The sequence below is a fragment of the Centruroides vittatus genome, unplaced genomic scaffold (genome assembly GCF_030686945.1).
Source record: "Centruroides vittatus isolate TY-2023 unplaced genomic scaffold, ASM3068694v2 scaffold_1167, whole genome shotgun sequence".
Taxonomy (NCBI): Eukaryota; Metazoa; Arthropoda; class Arachnida; order Scorpiones; family Buthidae; genus Centruroides; species Centruroides vittatus.
In genome coordinates, this window is record NW_027122671.1 from 536,178 (window position 1) to 555,330 (window position 19,153).

The 19,153-nt window shown below is 30.7% G+C and overlaps 1 protein-coding gene across 1 annotated transcript in view; it reads left to right on the plus strand.

Annotated features, from left to right (window-relative positions):
• RPA1 (replication protein A 70) overlaps window positions 1–19,153 on the plus strand; it is a 41,354-nt gene that overhangs the window by 13,340 nt on the left and 8,861 nt on the right. Inside the window, exons 6-11 of the mRNA XM_067284285.1 lie at window positions 1,721–1,783; window positions 3,090–3,195; window positions 6,491–6,662; window positions 11,339–11,534; window positions 15,357–15,496; window positions 15,596–15,665. Coding sequence (XP_067140386.1) covers window positions 1,721–1,783; window positions 3,090–3,195; window positions 6,491–6,662; window positions 11,339–11,534; window positions 15,357–15,496; window positions 15,596–15,665 — 747 coding nt within the window. The remainder of the gene's footprint in view (window positions 1–1,720; window positions 1,784–3,089; window positions 3,196–6,490; window positions 6,663–11,338; window positions 11,535–15,356; window positions 15,497–15,595; window positions 15,666–19,153) is intronic.

The window sequence follows — 19,153 nt, forward strand, 5'->3', positions numbered from 1 at the left end:
CTTGTCTCCGGTGACAATTCAAAACTTTTTGGAGTGGAGCTCTGGAGATGTTGACATCGACACTCAACCCGATACCAATCAGATAGTATTCCTTCAAATTTTGAAACTCTCTCTTGTAATTCCAGCTTTTTGTTTATCTTTCTGACAAATAATTTTCTATAATCTTTGCAAGACTGTCGGGTGGGTACTTGTTAAGTTTTGCGTCAGTTTTTATTTACAAAAGACGAGAGTTTAACTGTTCCATTGGATATTTGTTAATGTTTTAATGCCAAATTTCATCTGGACCTTGCATTTAAATAATTTTTTGTACACTAGTTGATTTCTGTTCTCTGAATTTTTGTAAGTGCTTTTCTGAACTTATTATTTAAAAAAGAAACTGATTATATTACGGAGCATAAAAAGAGCAGTGTGTCAAGAACTGTGCTCACTGTATAAACCAAGCAAGATATAATAGCAAAGGTAGAGAGTAGGCAGAAGATATCTGATGTTGCTAGGCATTATGGCTTGAACACTTCTACAGTAAACACAATCTTAGCTATGAAAGATATGATATATCAAGAAGTCTCAAGCAGTTAAAGATCTTTTGAGAAAGTGGGAGGATGTCAGAACAACGGGCATCCAAATGGCATCCAAACCAGAATGAGGTTAATAGGCTTGGAGATTTTTTCAATTACAATGCTATTAATTACTTCAGAAAATCCTGAAGAAGAGAGAAAAGCAATCGATATTGGACAGATACTTTAACCCCCACAAACAGAAAAAACATGACTAGTAAAAATGCAAGACTCTGTATATATGTATTTTTATTATTACATATATACTTTCTTATTATGTTTGTTTATATTTTTTATTTCTTGGAGTCTCCCGAACAAATTAATCAAATTCCCATAAAAACCTATGGTAAATTGATAATTGGTTAATGAACAATTCAGATAGCGAACAAAGTCTTGGAACAGATTATGTTCGTTAACTGTACTCAATAAGTTGAAATTGTTGGTATTTAACTCAAACCTATTTTCCTGTGTACTCAACCCTTTGATTGCTTCGTTCTTATTTTCAGTTATATTTCATGTGAATACAGACGATTAAGATAAACAAGCACTACAACTCCATGTCACACAGTACTATGCCATTACAACTTTGTGTTGACATCCTTTTACTGATGTAATATGTTGCAAGTGTTCTGATTGCAATGCAAGGCAAGTACCTTGACACACACTCAGAGGTGCTATAAACTGTGTACAATTTTGTAAACATTCTATGAACAGATTTTTGAAAAATGGCTTGATAATACTTAATTAATATTCAGCTAGATGCTTCTTAATTTCTACAATAATACCTTATATCACTGAGAGTTATTTATTAAGTTTAACAAAAGTTTTCAGCCTGTGTCCATCTGTTCTTGATAATAGAAATTACATTCACAAAAGTTTATGAAAATTGGGTATTAAACTCGTTAACTTAAAACTTTTCAGGGGTTTACTGTATTTAGAATATTTTATAATTAGTTTGTATTTTAATTTTCTGAATAAGATTATAAAAAAATAATAGATCAAACTAATGTGAATTATATGTACAGATCACACATACATACATATGTTCTAATGAAATTTAAATCTATACTTATTATATTAATAATGTGTGTTTTACTACTTATTTTATATAATTGCATTTTGTCATTACTAAAAATTAATTTATCCATTCATATTTATTTTTATAGCAAGTAATTTTAGAGCACAGAATACAAATATTGGAATGGTGACTAAAATTAAAACAGAATCAGGTAATAGTTTTAATTTTATTAAGTATTGATAGTAATGTTTACTTCAATAAGTGAATAAAATATTTTTAAATTATACAAAACTTTTAATGGATTAACTGTTTCACTGTAATTCAGTTAAATGTAGATTTTGAATGTCTTGAATTAAACATGACAAATTTTCTTGTTCAGATTATTTCATGTTTAAAAAAAAAATACTTAATTTCTAAATTGAAAATTTAAAAGAACTAAATGAGATGATTATTGTTGCTTAATAAATAATAAAGTATTAAAAAGATTGATGAAATGATTATAATTTTTATTAATAAAAATATAAAAATATCTATTGTAATCTAAAATAAATACAGAGCCTGAAATCTTAAATTAAAATGTTAGTTTTATGTTAAATTTAAAAATTTATAAATGAAATCACAGATTATCAGTAATATACAATATTAATAATTATATAAATGTTTGATTTTTGAATTATGTTAAGAATGCTATAACTAAGTATCTGAAGTTTTGCAACTGAAATAAAGATAATATTAACATTGTTTGGCTTACATTCCAAAGTAACTTAATGTTAATTAATATTTTATTTTGATATAAATTAAGAAAATGTGGCTAAATTTTATTTGTTAAACACTTTCACAATTCTGGGAAGTATCAAAACTGTCATATTTAAATTTGAGAATTTATTAGGTCTCAGCATTATTCTTACCAATTGAATTTAGATTAGAGAAAAACAAAATACAGAAAAGCATGCTGCAACATTTCTCTATGTTTATGACAATGTATGTTCCATTTTTAAGCATGACTGCTTAACTTTAAAGTTTTAATATATTTTATACACAGATATTTGGAATTATACTTTTTTCATAATTCTAAGAAAAAATAATTATAATGATTTCGTTTGAATTAATTTAAAGTATTACTATTTAATTAATTATTTTAAAATTTTTTTATTGAATCTGATCTTGCTTCAGTCTCCAATTAAATTTTAAGAGTCAATGTAGCAACTAGGATTAAAGAATATTTGACAGATTTAACTCAATTTACTCTTAACAAAAAGTATTAATAGATCTTAAAATAACAAAAATTTAATGTTCTTAAATCTTATTGAATATATTGAACAAAACATATTTTAATTTTTAATAATGCATTTTAAAAGCAGTTTTATTTTTGATGTCTTCAAATGCAAACGTTTGTTTTCAGATGACCTGAAAATAAATCACTAAATCTTAATGTTACATAAAGAATTAAGTGAAAAAATGAATTAATTTTTAATAAGCTAAATTTGTTTGGAATAATATAGAAATTTTTTATTCAGGTAGCACAAATTGGTCAGGTGGATATGGACAAAGGAACCAACAATATGGAGGAGCAACTTCTGTAATTGTTCATCCAATTAGCAGTTTAACTCCTTATCAAAATAGGTATTTGATTAATTTAGAGTTAAAAATTATATTTTAATGCATAATTATGGTACTAAACAATACTAAATATGTAATTGCAATATAAAAAAATAATAGTTCCTATATATGTAAGTTAGCAATATTTACAACAGTTCCATGATAATTTGCAGATTAAAAATCAATATATATTATAAAAGTAAGTGTACAATGTGCGTGCCGCTAAAACTCAAAAACAAGTCCTGGTACAATCAAGGGAGTTATATGGTGAGGTAGTCCTCTATCCCCCATCCATGAAGAAGGTTCCCATTTTTACCTGAATGGCGTGCTGTTGAAGATATAAGGGCTGGAAGTTTTGCCCTCTAGAAATTTCCCACTGACCAGTTTTCCAGTAGTCCTAAGTGTTGGGAAGCATGCCAACGCTTAGGACTACTGGAAAACGACAACCACTGGGAATTAACACTACAAGAAGCCTCAATCACAGCCTCAGCTGAACAAATCAGAGACTTATTCACCATAATTCTAACAACATGTAACTCATCGAATCCAAAACAGCTATGGGACTCTTTCAAAGAGAGTATGAGTGATGACATACTGTACCAAATCCAACAAGCTCATCCAGAACTGGCCATCGAATTCAACGACAACATCTTCAATGAAACACTTATTCGCCTAGAAGATAAATGTTTAGCAATAAAAAACCAGACCTTAGTACAACTTGGGATGCCAGCACCATGAAAAGATGCTTTCAGTGTGCTAAACTTCGAAATTACAAAGGAAAAAAGCTACATCAACGAACTACTTCAATACATTGCTCACAACAAACCACTCCTCAATGACAATCAAAAAAACATTTACAATGTTATCATGGACCGGATCAATAACAACACTGGCAGAATTATTTACTTGGACGCACCAGGCGGCATCGGGAAAACATTTCTAATAAATCTATTGCTGGCGGAAATATGTGCTAAACAACACATTGCACTTGCACTGGCATCATCCGGCATTGCAGCCACACTTATGGAAGGAGGACGAACTGCCCATTTAGCTCTACAACTACTGTTGAATATAGCCAAAGAACAATTCCCGGTATGTAAAATCTCAAGAGGATCTGGATGGGATGAACTTCTAAAACAAGCTAAAATTATCTTCTGGGATGAATGCACAATGGCGCACAAAAAATCACTCGAAGCCATGGACAGAACATTACAAGACTTGCGAGAAAACTCTGAAGTGATGGGAGGAGCTCTACTCATACTCTCAAGAGATTTTCAACAAAAACTTCCAGTTATCCCCAATTCAACACCAGCAGACGAGATCAATGCATGCTTTAAAAAATCACATCTCTGGCCACACATACAAATACTGCAACTAACAAAAAATATGAGAGTTGAACTCTCGAAAGATGAAACAACAGCACATTTTGCTCAAAACCTTTTACAAATAGGCGAAGGCACATATCCCACTGACCAGACGATCGGCCTCATTGAACTCAACAGTGATTTTTGCAACATAGCCACTACTGAAAACGAACTCATCGACCAAATTTATCCAAACATTGTTCACAACTATACCAATCCGAAGTGGCTATTTCAAAGGGCAATTTTGGCAACTAAAAATAATATTTTTGACTATATCAACTTTAATATTCAAAAGAAAATTCCCGGTGAGGAGAGAATATACAAATCGATCAACACGATGGTAAACGTTGAAGAAAGTGTCAACTTCCCTACAGAATTTCTAAACTGTTTGCAAGTATCAGGAATGCCATTACACTGCTTTTGACTGAAAATTGGATCTCCGATCATACTACTCAGAAATCTGAACTCACCAAAACTATGTAATGGAACAAGGATGATCGTTAAACAGCTATCGAATAATATCATCAAAGTCGAACTTATGACTGGAAAGGACAAAGGGGACACAGTATTTATCCCCAGAATGCCACTGATCTCTACTTAACTGCCATTCCAATTTAAAAGACTGCAATTTCCGAAGTTCTTTAAAGTTGATGCCGCAATGTTTTAAAGTGCAAGGACACACTTTAAAACACTGCAGCATCAACTTTAAAGACTCCTGCTTCTCTTATGGTCAACTATACATAGCTTGCTCTTGAGTAGGAAATTTGAAAAATTTGTACATATATGTGAAATTCAGGTTTTCATCTAGTTTTCCAAATTAATTATTCCTAAGATTTTAAAAGCGAAAAACAGAATTCATGGAAAATTTTATAATTCTTTCTATTAAGGCAACTGGAAATTTTATAATTCTTTTTATTAAGGCTGTAACATCATAAAATTTACACTTAAAATCCGAATTCATCATTTTCTTTTGTCCTGACGACGATCTCGTGACTTAGTTCCCACGGCGAATCTGTAAAATTCGTGTCTTCCCCCTCAAAGGGAGTCTCTTTCGATCTGCCAGTCATGCATGCTCGTGGACGAGCTGAGAATTAATTGTTCATAGCAGTTGCGAAAATTTGACCTAGTGCCTATTTTATTTGGATATTTCGTTGTCTACAGAGCTTGTAAAGAGGTATGAAATAGAGTTTATGGATATCACTCTTTCAGGCTCCCCTATGCGAAATTGAGAGTTAGAATTGCTGCTTTAGAGAACTTAGAATTGTAATTAAATTTTTCATTGATTTTAATAAATATTGTTTTGTTATTAAAAATGGTGTCTTTATTCGACTGTTGGTAACATCTTACCATCGACCCCCTGACTCTCCTCCACTTGCGTAACAAACGTAACAGCCATCCTTGACAAGTGAGTAGGTCAACAACCTGTTGCCGGAAGGAGCAGTGCGACTTCCTCTGACTTCCCCGGTGGATCACATATATACCCCGGATAACAAAATGAAAAATGTTGTTTATAAACAAGTATTGTAAATAGTTAGAATATGTTTTCAATAAAATTTTTTTACCTGTTATATATAAAACTTTGCGTGGTAGTTGGAATAAAAGGATAATCTCATATCAACTTCCTGAGCGAAGCCGGGTACCCCAGCTAGTATTCTATAATTATTATAAATGGTCAGAATTATAAGAAAAATTTATGGATTAAATAGATCAGTTATAAAAATTATGATTGATTTAAAGAATTAATTGACAGTTATAATATATTTTGAGCTTTTTAAGGTGCACTAATTGTTTTCCACATCATGTTAATTCATAACTAATTTTTAAAAATTTGCTGTGCATAGATGTCATTTTTAGAAGCTATTTAATAAAAAATTTTTTCTTTTAAAGATGCATTGACTATTTGAAAGAATTACTATTATCAGTTTTTAAATTTTATTTTATTTTATTTATTTTAGATGGACAATCCGTGCTAGAGTAACTAATAAATCAAATATACGAACCTGGAGTAATTCTAGAGGTGAAGGCAAATTATTCTCTGTTGATTTATTAGATGAAAGTGGAGAAATAAGAGCTACTGCTTTTAATGAACAGTGTGATAAGTTCTTTGATGCATTGGAGATTAATAAGGTATGAGAAGTTATATTTTATTCTGATATGTTATAAAACATCTGACACGTATCATTAATAAATTATTTTTGTCAATATATTCTAGTACTTTCAAATAATTTTAAGTTTTAATATCTGCTATTACATCATATCTTGTGGTTTATTGAATTTCATTCATACTCTTAACCATTAAATAGTAAACCACACGTTTTATTCATTGTACACTTGTCAAGAATGAAATTGTAACACTGTGAAGGAATATGTGTAGCCACATGCAGATTGCAGGTCCTATAGAGGTGACAGAGATATGCAAATGATTAAGTTTGTGTATGCATAGGGTCATGTGGTACTCAGTTTTGGGCTATAAAGACCAGCAGCCAGCTTGGTCATAAATGCTATCAGAAATTGTTTGTGGCAGCCAAACTTTCAAAGAAGTATAGAAAATGTCTCTGAGACAACATTGAACTGAATACCACCAGTTGATGGCTGGGGAACAAGACTAATCTGAAGTTGCTCAACCTCAGCTTGATGATGATCACAGTTGCCACACATGTTGGGCACAGTGTGAGTACCATCCAGTAATGTGTGACATGATGGATGCAGAAACATCTGTGAACATGCTGAAGAGGGATTGAATCGCATCTGCTCATAATAGGGTGCACAGACTGGCAGGTTTGCCAAACAGCCCGTTAGGACCTGTTCACCACAGCATGTGACATCTGAAGTCACCTGTTGTCGGCAACAGGTGCATCTTTATTCACACAAACCACTTGCAACAGGTTTCATTTAGTTGGGCTGCAAGCACAACAACCAGCAGTGGGGTGTCATTAACTGCTCAACACAGGGCTTCAAGCCTGGCATGGTATTGTCGTCATTGTAACTGGATCACTGAATGGCATCAGGTATTGTTTACAAATGAATCCTGCTTTTGTCTAGATCAGCATTTCTCAACCTGGGGTCGTGGTGATATTAAAGGGGGGTTGCGAAACAATAATGAAATCATTTTATGAGAAAAAAAATTATTTATTATAAACTTATAAACATTTTACTTACAACAAGTACACATGTAAAGAAAAGAAATTAATGTGATGGTTGCATTTGTTTTTCATTAAAAATTTTCTCCATATGTGGATCTGCGTTAGAAACACACAAAAGCAAATTGTTTTCGAGTGATAAAAGACTATTTCTGTATTTAGTTTTTAGCGCTGTATTTTAAAAAATTTAAATTTATAATTACAGTCAAAATTAAATTAGTAATAGTAAGGCTTACTGTTATTATTCCTTTGAGTGGGTGGGGGGTCACAAAATATTAATTTTATTTATATTTACTATTTGGGGTGTCGTGGAGCTAAGAAGGTTGAGAATCACTGGTCTAGATGAATGACTGCCATCAATGGATGTGGTGGTATCCTAGGGAACACTACTTGCCAGCCTTTTTTTGCCAAGTATCACACCAGCACACACCGATGGTTTGAAGAGGCATCATGTTTGATCAATGGACATCCTTGGTGCATGTTAATGGTACTCTGGCAGCAGACCAGTATGTTACACAAATTCTGGTACCTGTCATTCAGCCACTGATGCAGGTGCACATGACATGGCATTCCAGCAAGATAATACCCAACCACATGTTGCATGGTAAACTCACCAGCCTGAATGGAATTCACATCCCTGGCCATCAGCTTCATCAGATCTCTCTCCCATTGAACACCTGTGGGGTCTTGTCTGATGTGGGATGCACTGGGGACCACCATCACGTATCATAGATGATGTGTATGCAGTAGTGGATACAGCTTGGCAAGCAATACTTCAGGCAACCATTTATTGCCTTATTGATAGTATGCCTTGCTGTCTAGCTGACCGAGGGGGAGTCATATTCGTTACTTGTGACTACACACGTTCCTTCATGGTGTTGCAATTTCACTTTTGAAGAGTGTATTTACATTTTATCCTGTTATAACAGAACATAATTGATTAATTTTGAATTAATAAATTTTTAAAATATTCATTAAAGACATACCTTTAATAAAAAAGTATCTGAATTGGTTCAGCAAAATGCAAGATTTGAATTTATTTATCAAAATTTATATTGTCTTCTTTAAAGTAATCCCTTTCCAATGCCAATGTTTTCTCCAATCTTTGAAACATGCTTTAAAGTTGTTTTCATGAAACCCTTTTAGGACTTGCGGTGAATTTTGTTTTGTGACATCGGTCAACTCAAAATGGTAACCACAAAGCAGACATTTTAGTTGAAAAGGGGGGGAAGTTGCACAGTGTCATATCAGGTGAATACAAAGCTTGCAGAATTGTTTATCTTGAATATTTTGCCAAAAATTTATGAACAACAAAAGCATTGTGAATGGGTGCATTATTGTGGTGCAAAATCCACAAGTTTTCTCGCTGCAAATCAGGTAGTTTTCTATGAATTGCTTATGAAAAAGCCCAAATAATATTCTTTGTTGACAGTTTGGCCAGTCAGAAGGCATAAGGCATTTGTGATGCACAACAATTGAAGAAAATAGTCAACATGACCTTGACTTTTGACTGACTTTGAAGTGGTCTTTTTGTTCTTGTTTTATCTTATAAGTGCTGTTCACTTGATTGTTTAGGTATTTCAGTGTCAAAAGAATATATTTGTGTTTTATCACCTGTAATGATGCATTTTAAGAATGATTCATGTCAAGAAAGGATTTCCTTGGCTACATAACCATGTTGTTTTTGGAAAAAATTTAATGTTTTTGGGATGACTTGAGAAGCAATGTGCTGCAAGCTCAAATGATCTTTTAAGATTGCTTGTCAAGATCCAAATGATAATGGAACATGTTTAATAATGTCCCTAATTGTTAAATGATGATCATTGAGCACCAAATCTCTGACTTGAGCTTAGAGTTGTTCATCAATTGAAGTGGATGGTCTACCAGAGCATGGTTCATCTTTGATGTGTTCACTGCCTTTCTTGAACATCTTGTACCATTCAAAATCTCTTGTTTCTGATAGACTGTTATCACCAAAGGCTTTTTGCAACATGATTTTGAAAAATTGTCAGCACAAAAATTCTTTACACACAAAACAAGTGTTTATTTGCAAATGAAAACAAACTTTGACAGACAGATTGCTGTTAGATGTCAATGAAAGTCATACCAAACAATGAAAAAACAAAGATAGTGTCCACTTGCACATGTGCTCTTTAAATGAATCATTCATGATACATTTCAATCACAGTAGTATTATAGTGAATTAAAAAAGAAAGAAAGAAAGAAATTACATCTAGAAAATTCAGATTTAATGTTAATCTGAGATCATAGCATGTTGATGACATGCTAAGATCAAAGCAGTGTGAAAATTTTACTTTTATTACAGAAAACAAAAAAAATAATAATAATAAGCTTCTATTAAAATTAATTTATGTAATGGAATTAATTTTAATAAAAGCTTATTTCATTACAGTATAATTACGTATTTTTTATAATGGTTTGTGTGTACATGTCAACACTTGACAAGTGATTTTTGATATTAGAAATAGCCTTTGTTTCCAGTTTTTACTGTAAATTGAAGAAGAAAGTTATATATATATATACAGTCAAACCTGTTTTTATGTGGCGGATAGGGACTGCATAAAAGAAAACGCATAAAAACAATCACAGGAAACTTCACGAGTGGCTATAAAAAAAAGTTTTTGCAACACAATTAAAAGAATATTTTTTTATGCCGTGAATAGGGATCGCATGAAAAAAGTCTCGTAGAAAATAACTCAAAACCTTAGGAAATAACTAGGAATTACTTTTTTAACTCCCTGGGTCTTTTTCTGCAATTCCTAATGGGAAAAAAAAATCCTCTAAGAGTTTTATTTTTTATATTAATTAATTATTTCCACTTAAATACGAATCTAACATTAAAAATTAAAAATAATCGTTAAAAAATGATTTTATTTGATAAATATAGCTACAGGAAGTTTTATTTCATTTAACAAGGTTTGAAATTTCACACCTGCAGTCTAAAGCTGGAGGAGAGCTAACTTACTGCATCTGTTCAAATATAACATAATATTTATGATTTTTATGCTATTAAAATAAGAGGGGACCAAAAAAAAACATATGAGAAAAAAATTTTACTGAATAAAAAATGAAAAAACCTGCTGATGTCATAGAAGACATCCAATAGTTTTTTAAAAAATTTTACAGGAGTCAATTATGTTCCAATTTGATTGAAATTTTCATATACAGCACAAAACAAATCGCACAGAAAAAGATCGCACAAAAACAGGTTTGACTGTGTATATAATTTAGATTAAGACATAATCTTTGTAAAAGTTACAAAATTATTTTTTCACTACATTGAAATAGGATTAAATTCTGATGACTAGAAAAATCATCATTTCTACATAGAACATTTGTCAAGTTTTTAATGATTTCACTATCAGATTGAAAGTCATCGGAGAAAGATCATAAATTTTCAATTTTTTTAAGAAAATTGTTTGATTAATGGTTCAAATCCAAATTTTTATTAATTATGTTGCAAATGATATTTAGATGATACTTTTTAGATATATATCATCTGTAATGTTATCATTTGTTATTTTATAATTTGTGCATTTTGTTATTACTATATAAAATGCAAAAAAATTTATGATTAACAAAATATGAAACTCTTATTAAATTCAATATTTATATTATTTATTCTTTTTTTTTACATTTAAGGTTTACTATATCAGTAAAGCAAGTCTGAAGACTGCAAATAAAAATTTCACATCAATAAAGAATGATTATGAAATGAGTTTTACATCAGAAACAACTGTGGTTTCGTGTACAGATAATACTAATTCTATTCCAATGGTACAGTTTCAATTTGTACCTATTGATCAGCTTCAGAATGTAGAAAAGGACAAATTTGTTGGTAAGTTTAATAATTTTTGTGTAAATATCTTTTCATTATCATCAATAGAAAGAAGAATAAAAATATATATTTAAAAAAATGTTTTTCAGCAAAAAAAAAATTCTGTAAAATTGTAACATCAACTGTTAAGTTCAGCTTATTAGCAGTTTTATATATTAAGTTCACAGCTTTAAAATGATTAAGTCTTTTTGAAAAATATATATTTTTTATTACTATTCTAAAAATTGTTGCAATTCAAATTTTCATTCATCAGTACCACAAGTCTGGCTTTTTAAATTAATTTGCACATTTTCCATTAATATTTTCATATACAGTATTGATAAAAATAATTATAAGACTAAAAAGAGATGTTAAATGTGTAAATTTAGTTGGATTGGTCAATTGGAAGAAGTTACAGTAAAAGTAAAATTTTCCTTCAAATGGCTTAAGTTATATGCTGTAAAGGACTCCTTTAATGTTTGACATATTGCTACAAAAATTTATGGATTCTATACTGGAGACTGACAAAAAATTTAGTGAAGGGATAGTTATAAACCTATATATTTTTAAAGTGTATGTCTCCAAATTTATTATCAAGGCTTTTAAAATTTAAGTGAAGGTTTTGTTTTGCACAAATCAGATTAAATAAATTTCAATTACTAGATGATGATAAATATATAAAAGTTTTTTAATATAGTCAATGTAAATTTTGTAATGGAAATTATGAATTTATGATTACATATATTTATAGAATATATGTCTAATCATAAATTTATATTTCTATGAATATGTTGTGTTAGAATTACTAAAAGAAAAAGTTGTTTAGCATAACAAATGAGAAAGTTTGTACTTATGAGAGTAACACCAGACATTATTCAGAAAACTTATCAAGTTTTGTAAATGTGATTGACTGATGACCGACTCATTACTGAGACTTCGTGTTTTGGTTTGTATTATTCTCCAAGAAATGAGTATGTAACTTATAAAATATGAGATTAATGAATTGAATTGTGATATATAATTATTATTTACCATTAACTGACTAATAATATACATTAATATATCAGAGTGAATTCAAAAAGACTTTACGATTTTAAAAGCATATAGAATTTTAATTAGAAGACATACAGAATTGCTTGAGACGTTAATTTATAGCGAAAAAACTACTGCACTACATAAGACAAACTTGATGTATCAAATTCCATCAAGTGATTTCAAAATGATTGCTTTCACTGACACAGAGCAAGCTCCTCTGTGTGTTTTGGTTTAAGGGAAAAAATCCACAACAGCTGTTCAACAGAATTTTCACAACCAATATCATAGGGATCCTCCATGTGATCTAAAATTTAGTTTTGGAATTGAAATTTTGATGAGACAAATTTTGTTTCCTTTGTCATGACAAATCTTGTTGCCTGTCTTTCTAATTTTGTTATGGAACAAATGAGGGTAAGTTTTGCAGTCCTTGAAAATAAATGTGAGTTTAATGAAAACATCTACACCTGAAACTATACTAATTTGCAAAAAATTGCTGATGCAGATAAGGCAGTTTGTCAGGAATTATGTGCATTGGATTGAGGAATACAAAAACATTTTTGACAACATTATCTTAATGATAAAGTGAACACCCACAGCTGCAGGATTTGGGACTTCAAAAATCTATAAGCAACTATAGAGTATATTCACAAGTCCAAAAGTATATATTTTTCCCCTCAGCAAAGATAAAGTATATGATCTTTTTTTTTCCATGAGGGGAATCATTGACAGTATTTTGTATCTGGATATGCTGGAAAATTTTTCCATTCTATAGTTAGTGATGACAAAGAATGACATACTTTCTGCAAGATGGCACACTATCCCACCACTATACTGATGTCCTGTATTTCCTCAATAAACATTTCTCAGATTGGTGGATTGGTTGAATGGGGTCAATAAAGTATGGTAGAAAATTGACAAATATTTTATCACTTATTTGTTGATGTATTTAAAACACTTTAATCCTAATTGGTTGATTTTTCTCACAGCCAGACCAAGTTAGATGACACACAACTTTATTGTAGCAAACTTTTAAAGCATAATTTTACATCATAAGCATTTTATGCTAATATAACTTTTTAGCCCCTCTTCAGTGATGTATTAGAACAGAGAAACAATTTGAAACTCTGTTACACATTTTTCAATTGACTTTTATATCATATGATGTAAAATTGTGCTTTAAAAGTTTGCTACAGTAAAGTCTTGTGTTACTTAGGTTGATTTTTCTCAAAGCCAGATCATTAGGATTAAAGTGTTTTTAAATACATCAACATTATACAGCATCCATGAACACTTTTGTTGTTTAAAAAAAACCCATGCATTTAGTTGTTACAAATATGTTGTCTGTGATAAATCACTAATTGATTAAAGCATCAGATTCATATTTTTCAGCTGTTCTCACTTGAGAATGTACTTACGACATGAGTTGTGTCCAATAGATTTTTGCAATCACTTTCAAGTTTTTTGATGAGAGCTTGGTGTTTTTGATAGTTGATGATTATAATAACACCAAAAATTTTCAACTGGATGGAATTCAGGAACATTGGGCAAGTTAATTTCTTTATTTACAATGTTGATTTTCAGCTTTCTTAACTTGGCTTGTGTCAGAGTGTAGTAATGTTAACTGGATAAGTCACACCAAAAGATGTATGCAGTGTTGTTTTGGGTAATGTTTACATACATAAGGAACAAGCTTTTCAATGCACTCTTGATGTAGGCTTCAGAGTTAAATGGCATTGCTCAATTCTATGAAAATCCCTGACATGTTTTTCATAGAATTCTTCTACCACAATTGCCATTCACATTAATATCTTTTTGGCTAATTTCTCTTTCCAATAGTATTTCTTCATTGGAGGCAATTAAATGTTTTTTTTACAAATTACTTGATTGGATGAGGTATTAATAGGTAATATGACTTGTCATCCATAATGACATCCAGATTAAAGGGTGTGTCTCGTCCTAGGCTGGACAGACACTAACATTGACAATTCCATATAATCTATAAATATATGTAACAATGACAATTTTCTTGATGGTAATCACTTTAATAACTTTCCACAGATCCCATGTTTTCCACTATTTGTTTCATCGTTTTGAAGACTACTTCAAACTTTTCACCTAGTGACCTGTAGCTAAGTTAAACTTTTCCTTTCAGAGCTCACTGTAGTGACTTTCATTGGTTTCTGTCCAATTAGATGGTGGATTGACCCAATGCATGCTTTTTTTTTACATTCCTAAGCCATTTTCTAATCTTTTCAAAGTATTATAAATTTAGCTTTGGGCATATGCTTGAGCAGTAATGGCCAATAATATTGGCTTATTTGGGTTTAATTTGTAAAATGTTTCCAACTTTATTCTGGTAGCTACCTGTTTACTGTCTGCCATTTTGATTTATGTTAATTTAACTTAACTGTTGCCAGATTTATAGCATGTCAAAAATAGAAGACTGTAGACAAAAAAAAGATGTTTATCCTGTAATCTTCCACTCAGAATTGACTTCCAGACACCCAACATTTTATCCAAGTTTTCTTCCCCATACTATATATCATGGCCACCTCATTCCCAGATTTGACACCTCAGTTTTTTTTGAAATTTCATTAAAGATTAGTATTGATTCCACCCTTGCCTGCAAATCTTGCTGATCTCAAAACTCAAATCAACATAACAGTTACCAAAGTGACAACAAATATGCTACTTTGAGTTTGGCAAGAAATTGAATTTAGGTGGAATGTCTGCTGTATCCATCAATTGCACTCATTTCAAACCAAAATGTTAAAACTGGGTTAAAATCTAAAATATATTTTTTTATAGATGTGATTGGTGTCTGTAAGAATGCTTCGGATGTTCAAACAATAACATCCCGAAATACAAATAAAGAATTTAAGAAACGTGATATTCATTTGGTTGATAAAAGTGGAGTAGAAGTGTCTCTCACTCTTTGGGGAACTGATGTAAGTATATAAAAATATTTTTTGATTGCTTCAATAATTTTCAATCAATGTAAAAAAATTGAAATTCTGTACTTATATATTTTAAATCTTATATTACAGGCTGAAAAATTTGTTAGCAGTGATAATCCAATTGTTGCTGTTAAGGGTGTTCGTGTTTCAGATTTTGGAGGTTAGTTTATACAAATATGAAATTATTTTTGATAATATTATGGTAAGCAATATTATTAAAAATAAATTTTTCATGACTACGTTTCAGTTATTTGCAAAATAAATTTTTTGTTTGTTCTTATATTTGGTATTTTTTTACCTTGTATATTAACAAATAAAATCAGACTGCAGTCTGAGTTAAGGGTTAAGTGCAGTGAAATTTACATTGTTTTCTTAAGTATCACTAAGAATTATTGAAAAAAAGATGAAATAATTTTGTGGATAAAAACATCATATTATAATGACAGTTTCTAGTTTTTTTATATTAATATAAATTTTATTACAGATAAATTTTTTCATATAGATGTTACATAAATATAAGTGTCATTTATTAACTTTTAAAAACAACTAATTATTATGTTAAAATGGATGCTGCTGGCAACTTGTCTTGTGTACCCGGCCATTGATACTAAGCCTAAGAACTAATCGTTTTTGAATAACTACTAGTGCAAAGAGTTCGTTTTTGTTATCAACTATTTAACTAGTATCAACAATAACAATATTGATTTGTTTTATGAAACTGTGTCTTGTTCTATAATTTAGACTTGATAAACACTAATGTTGTGTGTTTTTTCTTCAAAGACACTTGGCAAGTTTTCTATCAGATATCTTTATTTATTCTCGTTGATAGATATCTGATAGAAAACTTGCCAAGTGTCTTTGAAGAAAAAACACACAACATTAGTGTGTATCAAGTCTAAATTATAGAACAAGACACGGTTTCATAAAACAAATCAATAAATCAAAGGAAACTAGAAACGGCAAGATTCATCAAATAAAATGCAAAGAAGTCAACATCAGGATTATAAACAAGAAGAAAAAATACAAGGTGAGATAGAAAAACTTTCTATAGACTTAAAGTACTTAAAAGCGCACCTAAATGAACGGACACCCCTTAGAACATTATCTTTACCAAAATCAATAGCAGAAGCTATACCTACAAGAGAAAGAAATTATATTAACTTTAAAATTCTTAGAGCAGCGATAAAATACAAATATATAAAAATTAGAAGATTAAAAAGAACCCTTAAAAAATATGGGAAAAAAACTAGGATAAGATCGCCACAAGATACTATCAACGAGAATGAATAAAGATATCTGATAGAAAACTTGCCAAGTGTCTTTGAAGAAAAAACACACAACATTAGTGTTTATCAAGTCTAATAACAATATTAACAAATATGCAATGTTCTCCACCAAAGCGGGGAAGACCACCAATGAACCATGCCAAACCGGAAATAAAGAAGAACCAACCTTCTTCGTCTAATTCCAGGACGATAATGGACTTTAAATTCAGCTTCGAAAAAAACCTTCATGAAGAATCTATAAGCAATGTGAACCCTAACCTAAATTCATTGCAAATAAGTGCATACAATCCCCCAGGTGAGTCAACTAATTTCGATCAAACTCTGCTTAATAAACTGGATAACCTACCAGACACTTTTACCACAGTGTTATGGAACAAAATATCGGACTTGATTAATACTGCTAATGATAAACTCTTTAGTCAAATGGTTATCATAAAAGAAGAACTTGATATCATCCATGAAAATATCTGTGAAACGAAGGAACACCAGAGAAAAATGGAGGAACAAATAGATAGCCTAAAACAACAAGTAGAAAAACTACAAACTGACAAGGACTGTATCCAATTTAAAATGGACTTGCTAATTAACGATCATTGCTATAACAACATAGTAATGTATAATTACCCAAATCTCAAAACTATTTCTAGAGTAGAAATATACAACAAATAAAGAAAAAATATATAAAGCCGTGGAATTGGCTTATCCCTCAACTGCGTGAGAAAGGACGTCTGGATAAAAGACACATTTTATATGTATTGTCTGTAAGAGAAATATATTTTTTCTTTATTTGTATTTAATCGTCCTGGCTTATTTTAAAAATAGAAATATACAAATTTCTTACTACTTTATTAAATTTGCAAAACAACTCAAGAGGATATTCTAGAGATAGTTCAACTAACTAAAACACCAAATCCAACAATAAGAATTACTCTCAGCAATAACCAAACCAGAGATTGCATTTTCTCCACTTTCATACAGAAAAAACAACAAAACTTATTAGAAGAATGGAATAATACACAAATTTCATCAGACCTAACAAGAAACTCAAGAACTAGATGGAAACACCAACTTTTTTTGATCTGCATAAACAATACCCTCAGGTTAAACTATGTAATGATATTTTAATAATTGACTGTGAAAAATTAACCTACAGCTTAATCTCCGAGAAACTGGTACATGCGGACACTTTTATTCCATTGTCAAGAACAATGAATACAATTAAATGACATATTGATAAGCAAAGCAAAACTCCATCCTACAAAACCATCTCCAGTAACCAATTTCTTACTGTTATTAATTGGAAGTCAGAGCCTTAAATACAAAATTCCTCAAATCGATTCTTTTTACTTCAAACACGAACCCGATATTATCGCTATTGCTGAAACCTGGATAACTTCCAAATTAGTCTACAAGTCAAGCTTTTTTGAGAAATTTACTATAGAGTCAATAACGGCACAAAAACCTATCGGCCCAGGCCGCTTAAGCGGTGGTCTTTGCATACTAATGAAAAAAGGCCTTTGTAAAATAATACAAACAAAAAAAGCTAATAATTTCATCCTGCTTCTCATCCAAATTAATAAGCCTATTCTTGCAAATATCACGAATAACCTAATAACTTTAATGCTTGTTTATAATCTGCCAGACGACTGAACAACTCTGAACGAAATCTCTAAACTAATCGATATTTGGCATTGCGTGACTCCCTACTCCATAGTATTGGGTGACTTCAATGCAAGAATTGCCAATAAAATAGACTCCAAATACGACGGCCCTAATCTACTAATACAAAATATCCGACACTTGAAACATCTAAATAGACCGGGCAAAAATTAATAGAAACTATACTTGCTTACTGAAGAGACAATATCATAAAATAAAATAAACAACCATTCAAACTTCAGCAAAAATTCTTTAATCTTAAGAACGTTTTCAAACGCATTAAGCATTTGAAAACGTTCTTAAGATTAAAGAATTTTTGCTGAAGTTTGAATGGTTGTTTCGTTATTGTTTCTATTAAATAAAATAATCTTAAAATGTATATAATTAATAGCCACATTAAAACAGATATACCTGCAGAATTTACTTGTTTAACCCACGCCAGCAAATCAACAATTGACTATACAATTTGCTCAGAATTATTACTAGATTGCTGCCATGACTTCACTATTATCAACTTTGATATCCGCAATCATCTATCCACAATGGTAAATTTATTATTATTCTCGACAAAAGGTACTGACAACCCTCCAATCAAAAAACAGAGTACAATACAAAACTGCCAGATACGCTAAAGAAATTGATAATCGATTTGGCAACATTCCAACAGCAACAGAAAATAATAGTAAAGAAATATACAAGCTAA